The sequence below is a fragment of the Prionailurus bengalensis genome, chromosome E3, assembly GCF_016509475.1.
Source record: "Prionailurus bengalensis isolate Pbe53 chromosome E3, Fcat_Pben_1.1_paternal_pri, whole genome shotgun sequence".
Taxonomy (NCBI): Eukaryota; Metazoa; Chordata; class Mammalia; order Carnivora; family Felidae; genus Prionailurus; species Prionailurus bengalensis.
The window spans coordinates 36,233,865-36,252,014 of NC_057357.1; the positions used below are offsets into that span (position 1 = coordinate 36,233,865).

General features: G+C 42.5%; 1 protein-coding gene across 24 annotated transcripts in view; it reads right to left on the bottom strand.

The window, feature by feature from the left end:
- Positions 1-18,150, bottom strand: part of RBFOX1 (RNA binding fox-1 homolog 1) — a 1,791,866-nt gene that overhangs the window by 920,220 nt on the left and 853,496 nt on the right. For all 24 annotated transcript variants that reach the window (XM_043560618.1, XM_043560609.1, XM_043560612.1 and 21 more), the window contains one exon: positions 4,664-4,711. In XM_043560618.1, coding sequence (XP_043416553.1) covers positions 4,664-4,711 — 48 coding nt within the window. The remainder of the gene's footprint in view (positions 1-4,663; positions 4,712-18,150) is intronic.

Below are 18,150 nucleotides of genomic sequence, written 5' to 3' on the forward strand. Positions count from 1 at the left end.
CAGACATTTGCAAAACAAAAATAAGAGTAGATACAGTTAACTGTACTCTTATTTTGTGCCAGGCATTCTATACACTGCCTTATGGTATCATCAACTCCTCAAAACAAATTTTCAAGTGAATTTTATCATCTTTAATTCACAGACAGACAAATGGAGACTGAGACAAGGTAAGATAGCTTCTCAAGGTCACAATGCCAGTAAGTAGTACTGGGATTAAAACCCAGGACTTTCAGGCCCCAAAACCTATGGTTTTCACTACCACACTATGTTTACTCCCGTGTTGTGAGCACAGGATTTCTAATCCTTGCATATACCCTGGTGGAAATACAAAAGCTAAAACTGAACCACATCTATTGGAAAGAGAAGCCAAAAGTACACTTCTGGTGCTGTTTTCTCTTGTCCTCAAGACCAGAATTAGTCCTGGCATCCCCACCGCCAGGTGCCAATGACTCAGGAGAGGGTCAGGGCTGACAAGGCTATGTTAAGTCTCTACGGCAAGTCTCTACTAGCCTTTGACAAAAGGGGCTAAAAACGTGAGGGCTGAAAGGTTGTCCCAAATTGAAAGTCAGATTATGTTGTTGGCAATGGATGAAGATACCATTCTGGGCAGAAATTCATCTGTTGGAAAGCACAAGTCTCTGACAAATTTAATTCTCATGTTTGTGTGTGTAAGAGAGTCTAGCATTAGTCTAGCGTTAGTTAGAGCTAAGAGCATAGCCTCGGCAGTAAGAATCTTTGAGTTCAAATCCTGGCCTCTGTAGTCACTTGACCTCGGGCAAGTCACTTAAGCTCTTCCATTTTTTGACGTGTGTAATGAGGGTAATGTCGGTCCCTGCTACACAAGGTACAGGAAGAATTGGAGGCACTTAGGAGTCTTGATCCAGGGTAAGTATCGTAAAAGGGAAAAGTCTGAAAGCTCAGGGTTAAGCCAGGCAGACGGCATCTACTATGAATCCCTATCACAGCTCCAACTGGATCCAATCTGAAAGTCGCTCTAACTTTGAAAACAGCTCAAACTTCCTTCCATGCAATTTCATAGCAGATCTGAAACTGTTTAGCTGCACCAGCCCAGGCGATAAGTGAGGAGAGGAAGGCCTGTCTGTGTTTATAGCCTTTGACAAATGGGCTCTCATCTCCTCCTGACAGATTCTACCCCCAGCTGATCCATCCACCTCTTCTGCCGTCACCTGAATCACGGTCTTCATAATAGTACTGAAATTCAGATGGATTTCACACCACAAATAAAAATGAATTTAAATGCCTCAGCTCCCCACCAGCAACACGGGTACTGTAAATGTCAAACGCACGCGGTTTTGCAAGGCCAGACGGCCGCTCCGAGTGATGGGTTACCTTGTGTCACCTTTGCTAAATCTGCATTAGCTCTGTGGCATTCACCTGTGGGAGGAAACAATCTGAGCTCTGCTTCCCACTTAAGGGTGAAAAATGCTGCCAGCCCTTGAGAGCTCCCTGTGACAGCCTTCTGGGTGATGCTAAGAAATGGCGAGAAAGCCATCTACATGCAGGTCTATTCACAGGGGCTCTGCTAATTGGTGGGCTTGCAAGAAAAAGGGAAATGTAAAACAGGAGGCACACCCAAGTACACACTGTGAATCTCTCCACACACAACCAGGCAGGGTTCTCCTTGCCAATGTCTGCCGATGGAACATATGCATCTGGGATAGAGAAAAATAGACACACAGGAGAGAAAAACGATTCTCTCATTGGGTCAATGCTGTCAGGTGGAACCAGCCTGCGTGCAGACCCGAAGAGCAAAGTTACTTCTCTTCATTAGGATGAGGGCTCTATCTCTTGCAATTCAGCATTTATCTCCCATCATTATACCTGGTCTGGGATTCAATCAGTTCAAAAATGATTCAGCTCAAGGTGAACGTCCCTACCAAATAGGATGGGGTGTGCAACTGGAGGGGGCAGGAGGGAGAGACCCTATTAGACTCTACAGCAAAGATGAGATCTTGTTCTCAGAAATTCTTCTATCCAGAAGGTACTCAACCATACACCAATGTGCAGGTGTAAGCACACAGATACATCCACAGATAGAGTATACACTGAAGAGAGGCAGACAGGAAGGAAAAGTGAAAAGAAAATGAAAAAAGGAAAAAAAAACAGTGTTCTTAAACATGCACCGAGTCCTACCGACATCAGGTTAAGCTTTCTTAACTAAAGGAAATGGAGCTTTAAAGATATCACTGCTGGTTTCCCTTCAGAGCACTCAGCGATTCGTAAAAACCCACCCGGGCCAAGGGGCTGTGTCTTCAGAGGCAGGCTGACTTATTATGGCACCTCTGTCATCTCTTGTCACTTCAATTCCACTTTATCAAATTACTGATTTTGCCAGAAGCATTCGGATTAAATGGAGAGGGGCGCGCACACACACGCAGGACTGAGTGTCATCGCTTCAATGGTGAAATTTCATAATTATACGTCAGGGTGACAGACGTTCCAGGGTGCATTCGAGAGACTGGATGAAGATCACTCCAGATGCCACGGCCGCTGTCTCCCTGCATGCCCTCGCACCACATCACGGTACGCGGGGGTGGGACTGGCACTCTTCAGTGGAGGGCGGGACACTGCCCCTCTGGGATGGCTAGGGTTGACATTTCCATTAGGAGGCAAGACCCTGATGTAAAGAGCCTCCCCCAATACCTCACCCCCACTCCCAACCACATTAGGCGACCCAGAGAAGCTACTGCCCAAATGTAAGAATCAGCCCAAAAATAAACTGGAAAAGAATTGGAGAGGAAGAAAAGTTTTCCTTTCAAACAGAGCGAATAAAAAATCGTTAGAAAATAAGACGATCAAAATGGAAGGAGTCATTACAACTGTTGCTTTGCCAGGAGTCATCACCAATTAACTGCGGCAAAAGGGGTGTGGTTAATTCATGTATCATCCTTCATAAGCACTCATGTTTGGAAAACAACAGGTGAACCTGTTTAGAGATGAGGCTTTATCTAAAGTGCCTGACTCAACCCCACAGGCTATGACAAAGCATAGAATGCGTGTGTGTGTGTGTGTGTGCACATGTGTTACTGTTTTCTGAAAACAGTTGAAGCCATGTACAGAATGATCACATACGACTTTTCCCCACCAGTCGGATCCACAGACTTGGGAGATCCTTATCACCATGATGTATGAACCAGTGGCAGTTTGGCTAGGTAGAATGGAGCTATGTGGCCAGCTTTCACTGCCCAGAGATTATCCTGGCTGCTCATTTATCTTGCTGGTGATGGAGCTGATATTGTTTTAACAGCATCAGGTCTCCTTGTATCTTTCAAACACTACTGGCAAAGAAGGTACCAAAAAAAAATAATACTCAACAGAAACATGCTTATGAATTCTACAAAAAGTCCAAGGGAAGTAGAAACAACCTGAATGTAGGAAGCAGGGCAGGAGACATGCTTTCAATGTGATGTGGGCAGAGTGGCTGGGGCAGATCACTGGCGGTACGACCAGTAGGAACAGATGAGAAAAGACTGTAGACACATGTTCAGCCTACGTTCCATTTGTCCAACTCACAAAATACACACCCGCAAGAATGCCGACGCGCAAACAACACAGGGGATGCAAATATGAGTAGAAATGCCTTTGTCTGCAAACGAGAGCGACCCAAACCTGGAAAGGAGCTGAAGATCAGGCAGAGAGAATCTCAGCTACCGTATCATTATTCCTTTCAACGCGAAGAGATTAACGCTCCTTAAAATAATGCACCGTAATTGCCTTTTATTTAAAAGCAAATTTTGTTTTGAGGAGTGCTCAACCACCTTATTAATCAGCAGATGACTGAGCTATCACCAAATCAGGGCTGAAAACCTCTGCTTGACATAATACCTGCATTCGACAATAATGGTACAGTTGCACAGAGAAACATCTTTCAAAATTGTGGAACGATGTCAAAAGTAGCTGGGAGATATGTACCCTCAATTCACTTATTTGACCTCTTTGGATCCAAGGCATTAAAGGCAAAATTTGATCTGCTTGGATGCGCTTTACCAGGGAAACATCTGTGAACTCTTGTCAATAAGGACAAACTGTGGAGAACAATTGTCTAACAGCTGTTTTTCCTGAGGGGATCCACACCAAGTATAACAGGAAGATGAATGGGGGTTGGGGTGACTCTGAAAATGTAGGAAATGACCTCCCCTCCCTGCCCCCCAAAAACATCTCACATAAATAGATTTATGTGATAGAAAGTAGCCGCTCATGTAAATGTGTCATGATGGAAAGAAACTGAGGCAGCCTCTCTTTCAATGTGTATAAAAACCAAATATAGGGACACAGCTTGGAAAGTCCAATATTTTATATTTTATCTCATATGTAATATTATAATCATCAATGATGTTCAACAACAATGTGAAATGAGTTAAGGATAAATGAGCTATGAGAAGCATATGACTAAAATAAAAACCGGCACCAAGTTTTTTAATACTTAATTATGTAATGTACTCTTCATTGAAGCCATTAGAGATAACAGAGATTGCAAAGAAAAAAAAAAGACAAATCTTTTAAAGTATGACTGTCTTTAAGTGTCTAATATCAGTACATGAATCACCTTTGCAAGCCACTGTCCAGCCTTTAAACACTTGGGTTTATATCATAGAGTTCTTGTTTTTTTGGGGAACCAAAAAGATGAAAAATACTGACTTACCTTTCTGTCCTCTATTTCCACACAGGTATTGCAGTCTGCTTTGATATCCTGAGAGGGTGAGAAAAGAAAGAGAAAGAACAGGAATCAGACTTATGGTCAGGGGACATTCAGCAGTGTCATTGAAATGCCCTTTAAAATAATAAAAAACCCACGCTCCTAATGGTTGTTTCTCGAGCCATTGCTCTTTATAGCCCCTTTAAGAAGTATATGCCCTGGTGTTTGCATTAGAGACATATGGATGTCATAACTAAGCTTTATGACATGCAGATGTGGGGTGAAGGCAAAAGCTATGGATCAGAGGCCACAACAAAGAGAATCTGATGGCTCATAAAATAATATGCCCCCCCCCCAATACCTTTATTCACATCAGCAGGAACTGCCCTCAACTCTCTCATTCCAGATTTAGGATACTCAAATCTACCTTCCTTCAACACAAAACCATCACCATCTATTTTTTTTTTTAATCTTTCTGTCTGTCCAGCTATCCACCCTGTCATCCATTCATCATCCATCCATCCATTTATCCATGCATCCATGGTTCCTTCCATCCATCTTTAATGTACGTCTACTTTTTTATGCAGTTTTTCATGTTGCTCTGGAATGTAAAGATGAAAAAAAAAACCATGGTTTCTACTCTCAAGGAATTTACCAGTTAGATAAAATGTCTCCCCCACCCCACATATGTAATTGTAATATTCATTCACTAATGCGTTCAGAAGATAAACATTCAGCACCCTTGCTCTAGGAAATGAAGACTCAATAACATACAAAACACATGGAAAGTCCTGCCCTGGAGAGGCTTACATTCTGCTACAAGAGAAAGACAATAAAAAAGAAACATCAATAAATGGTATTTTATAAGAGGATACGTACTATGAAGAAAAATAAAGCATGGAAAAAGGAATGGAAATGTAAGGATGGGGGAATAAAATTTTAAATTTAAAGAGAAGTGGCAGGGGCATCCTGGTGGCTCAGGAGGTTGAGCAACTGAATTGGGCTCCAGTCAGGATCTCACAGTTCATGACATTGAGGCCCATGTGGGGCTCTGCACTGACATCTCAGAGCCAGCTTGGGATTCTGTCTCCCTCTCTCTCCTCCCCGCCTCAGTTCACACACACACACACACACACACACACACACTCTCAAATAAATGAATAAATAAATAAATAAACAAATAAACAAACAAACAAACAAAACAAACATTAAAAAAATATTTTTAAGAGAAGTGGCAACTGAGCAAAGGCTTGACGGAAGTTAGGGGATGAGCCTGCTCCTGGGGAAAGAGCATCTCAGGCAAGGGAGAGCAAGTGCCAAGTATAGGACACAGTTAAGCTACAGGAAGGAGGAAGGAAGACTCGGGACAGGAGAGAAATTTATTAGGAAAACAGTTGGAGATGAGATCTGAGGAGGACATTGGGCTTTATTCTGAAAGTAGTGAGAAACCACTCAAGTTTTATCGTGTTGTATCTTGTGGCAAAATACACGTAACACTTACTATTTTGACCATTTAAAGTGTTTAGTGGTTTACTGGCATGAAGCGCTTTCACGTTGTCACGCAAACATCCCCACCCTCCATCTGTAGAACTTCTTCATCCTCCAGTTGAAACACTGCTCCCATTAAACACTAAGTCCCCACTCCTCCCGCCCCCAGTCCTTGGCGGCCTCAGTGCTACTTTCTTTCTCTGTGGGTTTGACTACTCTAGGTACCTCATAGGGTCAGTCTGCTAGGTCGGCCACAACGAAAGACCACAGATTGGGCGACTTTAATAAAATAAATCTATTTTTTTTTTCACAATTCCAGAGGTCACAAGTCCAGAATCGAGAGGCTGTCAGGGTTTGTTTCTGGTAAGAACTCTCTTCTAGGCTTGTAGATGGCCACCTCCTGACTATGCCCTCATGTGGTCTCTTCTCTATATGCAAGGAGAGAGATCTCTGGCATTCCTTCCTCTTCTTTTTTTTTTTTTTTTTTTTTTATTTATTTTTGGGACAGAGAGAGACAGAGCATGAACGGGGGAGGGGCAGAGAGAGAGGGAGACACAGAATCGGAAACTGGCTCCAGGCTCCGAGCCATCAGCCCAGAGCCTGACGTGGGGCTCGAACTCCCGGACCGCGAGATCGTGACCTGGCTGAAGTCGGACGCTTAACCGACTGCGCCACCCAGGCGCCCCTCCTTCCTCTTCTTATAAGGACATGAGTGCCATCAAGCTAGGACCCTATGACCTTTTAAATCTCCATTATCTTCCTAAAGGCCCTATATCTAAAAACAGTCACATTGGGGGTTGGAGCCTCAACATATGAATTTGGGGATAGGGTACAATTCAGTGTATAACACTCATATTAGAGGGATCATACAGTGTCGGTGCTTTTGTGTCTGGCTTATTTCATCTGGCATGTCTTCATCTAAGGCTCAGCCATGTAGTAGCAGATGTCAGAATTTCATTCCTCTTTAAGGATGAAGAATATTCTATTCTATGTACACATTACATTTTGTTGACCCATTCATCCATGGATGGTTGTTTCCACCTTTTGGCTACGATGAATAATGAACATGGGTGTTCAAGTCCTTGTTTTCAATTCTTTCACATATATACCCAGAGGTGGAAGATGGATGGAGTCCACAGGTGTCTTAAAGGATTGGAGGTGGAATATGAGAGAAAGACATAGACCACGAACCATTCCAAGGTTTTTGGCCTGACCATTCTAGAATGGAGATGGGGGGCTATGGGTAGCAGAATAGTGTAGGGGTCTTCAAACAATAATGGCTTGGGGGTAAGTTAAATCTATAGAAATATTTATTCTCTCATTGATAAGTACTTTGGTCTATTCTGCTGATGCGTCCTTGGGAGAAAGTTGATTAAGTGGAAGGCCATTACCATGGTGATTTATTAAGCACAAGAAATTCTAGGTCTGTATGAATCAAGAATGGAACCTAAGGAGACAATATCATAAGGTGAAGTTCTTGTTTTTTGTCATTTGTGGGGGTTTTTTGTTTTGGGTTTTTTTTTATTGTTTGCTGGTTATTTTTATGTAATAGACTGTTTCAATATCTGTCAAATGGGACTGAAACAGTGAACAATGATTGAATGACTCCTTGGTACCCAGAACTGGGCAGGTGTTTTTCATACTTGTCTCTAAGCTCCCCACAACCAAGCAAGGTTGGTGTTTTTAGTTTTACCATAAAAATATTGACGTGAGTGATTAGGTAACTCATCCGAGGTCACACAATGATGGAGCATAAGTCTACACCTGGAAATGGCTCCTACACTAGGCACTTTCCACTCCTTTCAGGTAATTTTATTTTGTTTTAGTCAAGGTGGTTGGTCAGTGTGGATAATTCAGGCCCTATGTCTCATTATGTTCCTTCCTTTTTTTTTTAAGTTTATTTTATTTTTGAGAGAGAGAGAGAGAAAGAGAGAGTACACAAGCATGAGTGGGAGAGAAGCAGAGGGGTGGGGGGAGCAAATCCTAAGCAGGCTCCAAGCCATCAGCGCAGAGCCTGACGTGGGGCTCCAACCCACAAACCATGAGATCATTACTTGAGCCAAAATGAAGAGTTGGATGCTTAACTGAATGAGCCACCCAGGCATTATTTTCCTTTCTATGTAGAGGAGGGACATCTAAAGCAAAATTATCTAGAGAAGAGGCACCGTTGTGATTCTCAAAGCATGGTCCCCATAACAGCAGCATCAGCATCACCTGAGAACCTTCAAGAAATGCATATTCTTGGTCCCCACCCAGACCTAATGAAGTGATCCCTGCTTTAGCAATCCCTCCAGGCATTCTGCTAGGGGCTAAGGCTGAACAGTGTCATGGCTAGCAGTTCATGCTGAAGCCAGACTCCTGCATCCCAGGTGTGGTGCCATAACATGAGAGCTGTGTAGCTTAGGCAAGTGTCTCTACCTTCCAAAATGCCAGTTGTCTTATTTGTAACATAGGGGTGATATTAGAAACTAGCTATTCAAAGTGGGGTCTGTGCCCCAGAAACTACAGCATCACCTGGGAGCTTGTTAAAATGGAGCACCTTGGGGCGCCTGGGTGGCGCAGTCGGTTAAGCGTCCGACTTCAGCCAGGTCACGATCTCGCGGTCCGTGAGTTCGAGCCCCGCGTCGGGCTCTGGGCTGATGGCTCAGAGCCTGGAGCCTGTTTCCGATTCTGTGTCTCCCTCTCTCTCTGCCCCTCCCCCATTCATGCTCTGTCTCTCTCTGTCCCAAAAATAAATAAACGTTGAAAAAAAAAATTAAAAAAAAAAATGGAGCACCTCAGGCTTCACCCCAGATAGACTGAATTAGAATCTGCATTTTAACAAATGTGTAGACTGGGGCGCCTGGGTGGCTCAGTCGGTTAAGCATCTGACTTTGGCTCAGGTCATGATTTTTCTTGAGTTTGAGCCCTGCATCAGGCTCTGTGCTGACAGCTCAGAGCCTGGAACCTGCTTCAGATTCTGTGTCTCCCTCTCTCGGCCCCTCCCCCACTCACACTCTGTCTCTCTCTCTGTCTCTCAAAAATAAATAAACAATTTTTTTTTTACTTAAAAAAATGTGTAGACTGAATGACTGTGTTCCCCAAAATGCATATGTTGAAGCCCCAAACCCCCAGGGTGACTATATTTGGAAATGGGGCCTCTAAGGAAGTAATTAAAGCTAAATGAGGTCATAAAAGGGGGAACTTTATCTGATGGGATTAATGTCTTTTTAAGAAGAAATACCAAAGAGCTTGTTCCCTCTCTCTCTGTATCCACGCACAAAGGAAAGGCCATGTGAGAACACAGAGAGAAGGGGCCATCTCTGACCCAGGACTAGTACTCCCCAGAACCTGACCTTGTTGCCTTCCTGATTTTGGACTTCCAGCTTCCAGAACTGTAAGCAAATACATTTCTCTTGTTTTAAGTCTCTCAATCTGTAGTATTTTGTTATGGCAGCCTAAACTGACTAAGGCAATGAGATTCCCAGATTATCTGCAAAGCCCCAGTCTTGGGGTCATGGGGTCATGGTTTTCTCACCACACCCCTATTTAATCGCTGAGGTCTTTGATTGACCTTGAACCTTTACTCTTACTAACACCTAACTCTCTTGGAGTTCCTCCACTAAGACACATAGTGATTAACTCAGTATGGGAGTGATGAAAATCATGAATTATTTTTAAACCCAGGAGACGCCATCTAGAAACAAGGCAAGATAAAGCAGTTCCTCATCTGTTTTATGCTATTCTGGCCGGGGGAAGTATGCATTCCTGTCTTTCCTCCAGTGAAAATATGTGGAGTGTGCAGGGAAGAGTCCATATCCAGTTTTGATTTGCCCACAAAGAAGTGGCAGGTGTTAATCAACTAACTAACGAAATCAAGAAGCCAAAGGCAAGTTTTTGTTTTTAATCTGCCACCACGGACCCATTCAAGTGACTGAAAAAAGCCATCTGGCAGAATCAGAGCTCTTGCCATCTCCCTAAGATTATTCGATTTATTCTTGTCAGGATTAATTTACTAAACCCATGCTGGATTTTTTATTTAGATGATATTGTTGGTTTGTCATGCACTGCAGATCTACATGGGAGGCACCACAGGGGACTGCGCTTGCTTCTGAACAATGTTGGGCTCAAATTGGAAAAATGTCACTTTGGCGGGAACAAATTATTGTTCCGATCGCTCCTCGTAGAGCTGGTGTCTCCGGATGGGCTCCGACCTGACCTTTTCCGAACCAGAGTAGTCGAGTAAGTACTTCAGCCCCATTTGATGACTTCACTAGGAAAACAGCTCAAGTACTTAAGTGTTAAGGATGAATTTGGAGCCATGTACTCATCACTAAGCAATCAATTTCCTCACAGAAGCCAGCCATTCTCCTTTCGGTAGTTGGAAAACTCCAAACAGTGACTTAATCACTGGCAACAGACAGGATTTTCAACATGCTAAGGAGTCACACTGTTTGGGTTCATATAACTGAATTCCCTGTATGTAAAATAAGGAAAATAATAGCCACTTCATTTGTTGGGAGGCATATCTAATACATGCAAAATCTTAGCATATGTCAAGTCATGGATAAATGTTAGCTATCATTGATGGCACCCTCCAAGTGCCTTTGTGAGACCTGGTTCTGAGCAGAGTATTGAGAACTTAAAAAAAGTTTTATTTTTGGGGCGCCTGGGTGGCGCAGTCGGTTAAGCGTCCGACTTCAGCCAGGTCACGATCTCACGGTCTGTGAGTTCGAGCCCCGTGCGTCAGGCTCCGGGCTGATGGCTCGGAGCCTGGAGCCTGTTTCCGATTCTGTGTCTCCCTCTCTCTCTGCCCCTCCCCCGCTCATGCTCTGTCTCTCTCTGTCCCAAAAATAAATAAAAATGTTGAAAAAAAATTAAAAAAAAAAGTTTTATTTTTAAAGTATGCTCTTCCAAGTCTTCTGAGTTCTTCTGGCTTTTAGACATCAAAGCACTTGTGTATCTGTTCTTTTCAAAAGCTGTTCTCTCTCCCCAGAGAAACTTAATTTCTTCTGCATTTTGTATGGTAGTTGTTTCTGATGATTTTTATAGGTCAGGGATATTTATGCCCACAATTCAGAGAACCATCATCCTGTATCATACATTAGCACCATTCACAGCTCCGAAATGCCCAGAAGTTAAAGGTCCCTGTGAACAGGTTCTGAGGGATAAATGTCTGCCAGTGAGATTCTGGAGGCCTCTGAGGATTTAGAAGCAACGGGTCTAGAGTGGGTGGAATACTAAGTCTCAAAAGATATGTCCATGTCCCAAACCCTGGAATCCGTGAATGTGACCTTCTTTGGAAATACGGTCTTTGCAGATGTAATTAAGCATCTTGAAATGAGATCATCAAGGTTATCTGCATGGACCCTAAATCCAATGACAAGTGTCCTTTTAAGAGATAGAGAAGAGATATCCGTATGAAGACAGAGGCAGAGACTGGAGTGACAGAGCCACTAGCCAAGGAGTGCCCATAACAACTGGGAGCTGGAAGAGGCAAGGGAAGCATTCACTTGCAGAGAATCTGGTAGGAGGTAACCCTGCTGACAGAAGATGAAACCATCCAGGGGCACCTGGGTGGCTCAGTCGGTTGGGCATCCAACTTCAGCTCAGGTCATGATCTCGTGGTTTGTGGGTTCAAGCCCCGCATCGGGCTCTGTGCTGACAGCTCAGCGCCTGGAGCCTGCTTCGTATTCTGCGTCTCCCTCTCTCTCTGCCCCTCCTCACTCATGCTGTGTGTGTGTGTGTCTCTCTCTCAGAAATAAACATTAAAAAAATAAAAATAAAAATAAAAATAAATAAGATGAAACCATCCACCCTTAGCATCCTTAAAGATTTAAGAGTCAAAATTATTCAGGGGGGAATGACATGGGAAACAAAGGCAGAAGGAAATGAAAAATGAAATTAAATTTTATAACCTGCAGCCCATTGACAAATACTTGAGGCAGGCAAAGTAGAACATTTCTCCAGGAACCCCCTACTGTCTTCAAGTTAATGCTTTGCTAGAGGGAAAAACAACCTTAGCTTGACAATAGCTAGTCCATTAATATCCTGTGAGTCTTCTTTAGCATATGAAAATCCCTTTAGGAACTTGCCCTTGACTTTACCTCCCCCAACTCCCAAGTATATAATCAGTCTCTCCTCACAATCCTGGGACAGCTCTTTCTGCCCAAGGGTCTTGTCCCTATGCTTTAATAAAATCTTTTTGTATCCTAGACCTCTCAAGAATCCTTTCCTGGGTGCCTGGGTGGCTCAGTTGGTTAAGCGTCTGACTTTGGCTCAGGACATGATTTCACAGTTCATGAGTTTGAGCCCTACACTGGGGATTTGCACAGAACCTGCTTCAGATTCTCTGTGTCCCTCTCTCTCTGTCCCTCTCCAGTGCTTACTCTCTCTCTCAAAATAAATAAATAAACATTAAAAAAAAGGAATTATCTTATAAGTGGAAAAAAAAAAAGGAATAGTTCTTTCTTGGCCACTGGCTCCAGACCTCCACCATGCCAAAACCCCATCATTGATTTCAGACTTGTGCCCGCCAGAGCTGTGAGAAAACACAGTTCTGCTGTAGTAAGCCACAAATTTGTGACAATTTTTTACAGAAGCCATAGGAAACTGATCAAGAGCCTCAAGGAGCTTCCGGTGTAAATCTCTCTTGATACTTGCCTACTCACCACTGAGAAAAGAAAGGCATGATCCAGGGACCACCCCATGAAAGCCAACCCCTAGGGAAGAAAAAAAAACTGTTTACACAGGCGATTCCAGGGCAACTGCATGCTGTTATGACCACAGGCCCTTGTGTTTTCAGAAGATAGCACCTGAAATCTATGTTAATGATTTCAGGTATCAACCCTGGAAGGGCAATAGTCAAGTATGGTCATATCTCTAATGTGGCATTGTTCTCCTGGGCTCAGATAATCACCAAGTACCAGAGAATATTTCAAAGGAAATACCTATAGCTTAAAACATCTCTCTAGAGCTGGAGGACCAGGATTCACATGACAAGCCCAAATAGGGTTTATAATCAACTACCCTTCTACTGGGGGAGAAATCCAGATGTTTTGCTCTTTCTCTTCAAATGGGACAAACGCTATGACAAGACAGTTTTAAAATTAAGAAAAAAAATATTTTCCAACACCACACTCCAAAAAGAATCCAAAAATTCATTTTAAATTCGAAATTAACATTTTACAGGGGAGGGAAAAATAAGTTTGCCTCTACCCTTCTGGGTTCTTGGCTAATATTCCCCATAATAAAAGATTAACTACAGAAAAACAAACAGAAGTTTAAACAGAAGTTTATACCTTCTGTATACACAGGACATACCTAGGAAAACTGAGTAACTCTTAAAAGGTCCCCAGCCATCACCTTAGCTAACATCTTCAGCTAATGACAAAAACAAAAAGTCAGGTGGGAAGTTGACGTCAGTCAAAGCACAGGAAAGAAGTATAAGGCTGTTATGCAATTTAAGCCACTGCCTCTTGATCAGAGTTTCTGGAGACTTAGACTCATCCTTTACTTCCTGGTACAGGGAGGGAGACACCCTTACAAATGGAGATTTCGCTTATAAATGTAAATTTTTTTCTCACAAAAGGGCACCCTTTCTCTTTTCACAGATTCTTTTGAGTCAGGAGCCTCCCTAAAGTAAACATCCCTAAATAATTCTTATGCCAAAGAGGCATATTTGGGGGTAGTACCTGCTCCCTTTCATTTATATATACTTTACTTTTCAAAAGCAATTTTTCTATAGCTTGGACACTTAAGTTTCCTATTGTTCTGAAAATAACAATTACTTATAAAAGAAACTAACCAATATGAGTTTAGATTCTAGGACTTAGAACATTTACTGCAACCTGGGTTCTATTTTTTTTTAACGTTAACAGAGAGTTGAACTTTGAAAATAAATATAAGCTGTAGGGCCATTTGGTCCAGTTCTTCCATTGTGCAGATGAGAAAGGTGAGTGTCCAAGAATGTAGGGCACTGGCTTTGCTAATTAATGATATAAAATGAACTGAAATCTATCTACCCTCTATGCACTTTATGCATTCCTCAAAGCCATATTTTGTCCTTGCATCTGAATATTTAAATCTGTATTCTAAATATAATTGACTCATTTAAAGATAATGATTGCGCCCCAAAATTTTTGAAAAAAAAAAAAGACTGTGTTGTCTTGTAACCATAGTTAGTACAAATTTGTAGTCATGTGTGCCTTGCTGCCAGATTCTTCAGTCTGTGTTCACTCAGCTCAAAAGACCAAGATTCAAATAAGGTCACTTGAATACATAAAGAATAGCATAAAATGTTTGCAGTGACATATTTTATCCATTGCATGCAAGGTCTCCATTCACAAATTTGCTCAGCCCCTGCAATCTCACATATGGCCAGCAGATGGAAGCAAATAACTTCGCAAATACCAAAAGCACCTAGCAATGTACCACAGCATCCCATTCGTGGGGTCTGTACACGTCTTGAAAAACACAGTCTATCTGCTCCCTCAAAACTTAAATCTCTAATGACTGTATGCTTTAATCAATAAGCTTGAATTACTTACCAGGGATGTGATCATTTGAGGAGGCATTTTATTATTACGTGTTTAAGAAGGTTCAGTGTGACCGAGATCCCTGTTTCAACGCACACGATAGTCTAAAAAGTTTCAATCTAAATGTGAAGACTGAGACTTTATTTCAGAGCTATTTTGCATGAATTCATACAAATGGCAAAAATAACGTATGTAAACTAAGTTCTCGACATAAATCCATTCAACTAAGAGAGTTGAATCTACTTCAAGAGAGTTGAATCTAAGAGAGAGAATCTACTTTAGTTGGCTAGCTCAGAATGCAATGCTGTTGACTTTATAAATGTCTGGAGGAATTTTATGTGTGTGTGTGTGTGTGTGTGTGTGTGTGTCTGTGTTTGTGTGTGTTTGGCGGGGGGCAGGGGTGGTTATGGGATATTCTCTTTGGGAGAGAGCTAGCAGGAAAAACCAGTAAAGCCCAAAAGACCACAAAACAATTCCCAAATGCAGCCTTTCTGCGAATAAAGATAGCAAAGCTTTCATCTTAAAATTGTGACTTCCCTTTTTGAGGAGAGCACCCTCACCCCCACGAATTATTTTGTTCTCTTCATCCTACGCTTTTTTGCAGCTTAGTTATCAGGGGACAAGAGAGAGTTGGCAGGAACCCTGGCAGCCCAGGGCTGCTGGCTCAGCACACTTAAATTTGATACTGAGGAAGGCAGCCCCCTCTCAGGTAGGAGCAATATGTCACCAAGGTAAGCTCAAACCAAGGGTCTGTTTGCAAATAAGAGCTATGCATTGGCATCACAGCAGGGGCTTAATGAGAGCGCTTTTAATTAACTGTAAAAGTAATTACCCATATTAGATGTAAATCACACTTGTTTTTACATGAGGTGAATAATTTTAGTGCAGCTTTTAAGAATAATACTTCTGGAGGGGTTGTCAGCTGCACTGGCTCTTAACAAGTCCACGTGTTTAAAAACAGTATCTAGGAGGAAAACATCAGCCCAGAAGGCCTTGGGTTTGTCACCTGGCTTGTGCCAGCTTTGCAGCTTCTCTCTTCGCTTATATGAGGCCCCGCCGCTAAGCACACCCTCTCCACAGGTGCCTGGGAGAAACACCCCCACTAACACTTAGAAATCCTATCAGGTTTTTGTTCTGTAACATTTTGGTTTTTGTCTTCTTGGCTATTAGCCTCCTGGAAGATCCCCAGCACTTCCACTGATGGGTTCTTGTGCATAATTAAGGGATTCAGCCGGAAACATATGAACCAGAGGGAAGATGAAGGAAGAAGCCCAACAGGCCACTGGTGAGCGTCTTCCATGAGCTAAGGCAGATATTGTCCAAAGGACAAAACAGATTCCTAAGGAGAAAGTGCAGAGGCACCCAGCCCAGGCTCACAGGGGTCCCGGGGGCCTTCGGGGAGGTAAAGGATTGCACCCTAGAGTTCCAGGGCAGCACCCCTGATGCAGGTAGATGTCTGCATGAGCAGCACCAAAACAGAAAGGCAGCTCTCCGACGGACTTATAAAAGGTACGAGAGAAGATGGTGGTCAGGGACGGGAGGGAGCAGAGGGAGAACTCCTTAAGTGGGAAAGTGTGCTAAGATGCCATCCTCTGGGCTCCTGAAATGTCCCTGACTTAGGAAAAGTGTGGGGTGGGCCCCTGAACCTCCCTTTTGAACCACAGAGAGGCATAAACAGCCAGGATGGAGTTTGCAAATACAAAATTACTGGGTAATTATTTATACTTTGATAGGCACCTTCATTAAGGGATTTGAGGATGCAATTATCAAATTGAAGTTCAGTGCACTCCAGTTAGGCAACAGAACTGAACGTCAGGAAAGCAGAATGAAGGCAGAAAGGGGAGTTTAAGCCCTGCCCACTGAGTGGGCCAGCAACTTGGGTGTCGCTCAAATCCTTTTTAAAAACAAACCTGGCCTTCCATTTGAAAAGCATGGCTACCATTGTGATTGTTTTCCTGTCTATAGCCTCCTTTGGGTTTTGGTTGCTGCTGTGTTCTTATTAATGCTCGTGGTTGATCTCTGCCTTAAAACAACCCCAAGAGGGGGTTAGAGCAGGAAATGTACTGGTTTGATATGATGCCCTGAAAACTTAATCTGGTTCAAGGTCAACTGAAAGAGCAACCAGACTTGGATTTTTTGTCTCTCACAAGGAGCTTTTTATTCCTTACTACAGGGACACACATGTTTTCCCAATGTCTCAAACATCTGATACAATGTAGCTATTTCCCACATTGCCTATATAAAGGATTCAAATTAAGAAAAAAAAATAAAGACTATAGCTTGGTTCTTAATTAATATACCAACCTCTTGAGGAAATGTGACACAGTGAACATTCAGCTGTACTAAGAAAATGAAATAATTCACAATGATATTTGAGGGCAAACGCAATGAGAAGTTATATGATTTTTTTAAGTTTTATTTTAGAGAGCGTGCACAAGCAGGAGGCAGGTAGAGGGGGAGAGAGAGAGGGAGAGAGAATCTTAAGCAGGCTCCACACTCAGCGTGGACAACAATGCAGTGCTTGATCCCATGACCCTGGGATCGTGACCTGAGCTGAAATCAAGAGTTGGACATTCAACCGACTGAGCCACCCAGGTATCCTGAGAGGTTGTATTTTAATCTTCCCTCCATGTACAGATACAAATACACAAGACAGAAGTGCAAGAACCAGTCTACCTTGCTTCAAATCCTACCTCTGCCCCTTAATAGCTCTGTGACTTCATGAGGCAACTTATCTGTGTCCTCAGTTTCCATATTACAGAAAATGGAAGAAATGTCAGTCCAGATACCATCAGGCTGGTGTTAGTATAAACAAAGTAAGTAAAATGCTGTCATGTAGCCAGAGGGGTCAGAAGTGTTTTTTATGATAAGTGCAATTTTTAAATTTTATTTATAGTATATATGTATATTCATTAGATATTATTCTGCATATTAGATAATTTTATCGTAATTATTCTTCTTCCTTCTTTATGTAAGATGGTTCTAAACACTGCCTGAATTCTTCTGTGTCATTGCTATTTCTGTCCATGAAATGGACCCCTAGTGGCAACAAAAATGGCAATTTCTAAGAGCACAAGTCTCCTGGGAATTGATGCTAATAGATGGTCTATCTCAATATCCACCAAGTCACTCTTGCAAGGAACTTCACACTACAATGACTACACAAAACTACTTAACTGAATATTTATTCTCCTTGTAAGAATTGTCAGATATTCCAGAAACACATCTAATGGTCAGAGCAGGGATTATGTCAATTAGCAAACGTATAACACAACTGAAATTCAACAGAACTAATGCAAACTCTCTAAAAAAAAAATAGCATGCTGGGTTACCTCATGAGTATACAGAGATGAGTTGCCAGTTTCCAAGAAGTGGCTCTGTTCTGATACATTGACAAAGCTTTGCTGATTGCTGGGTGGAGCCACGGCTCTCCCAGAAAACTGATGTTTGCAGCATTCCTTTGGGCTGTAACAATCCTGTCAACCACAG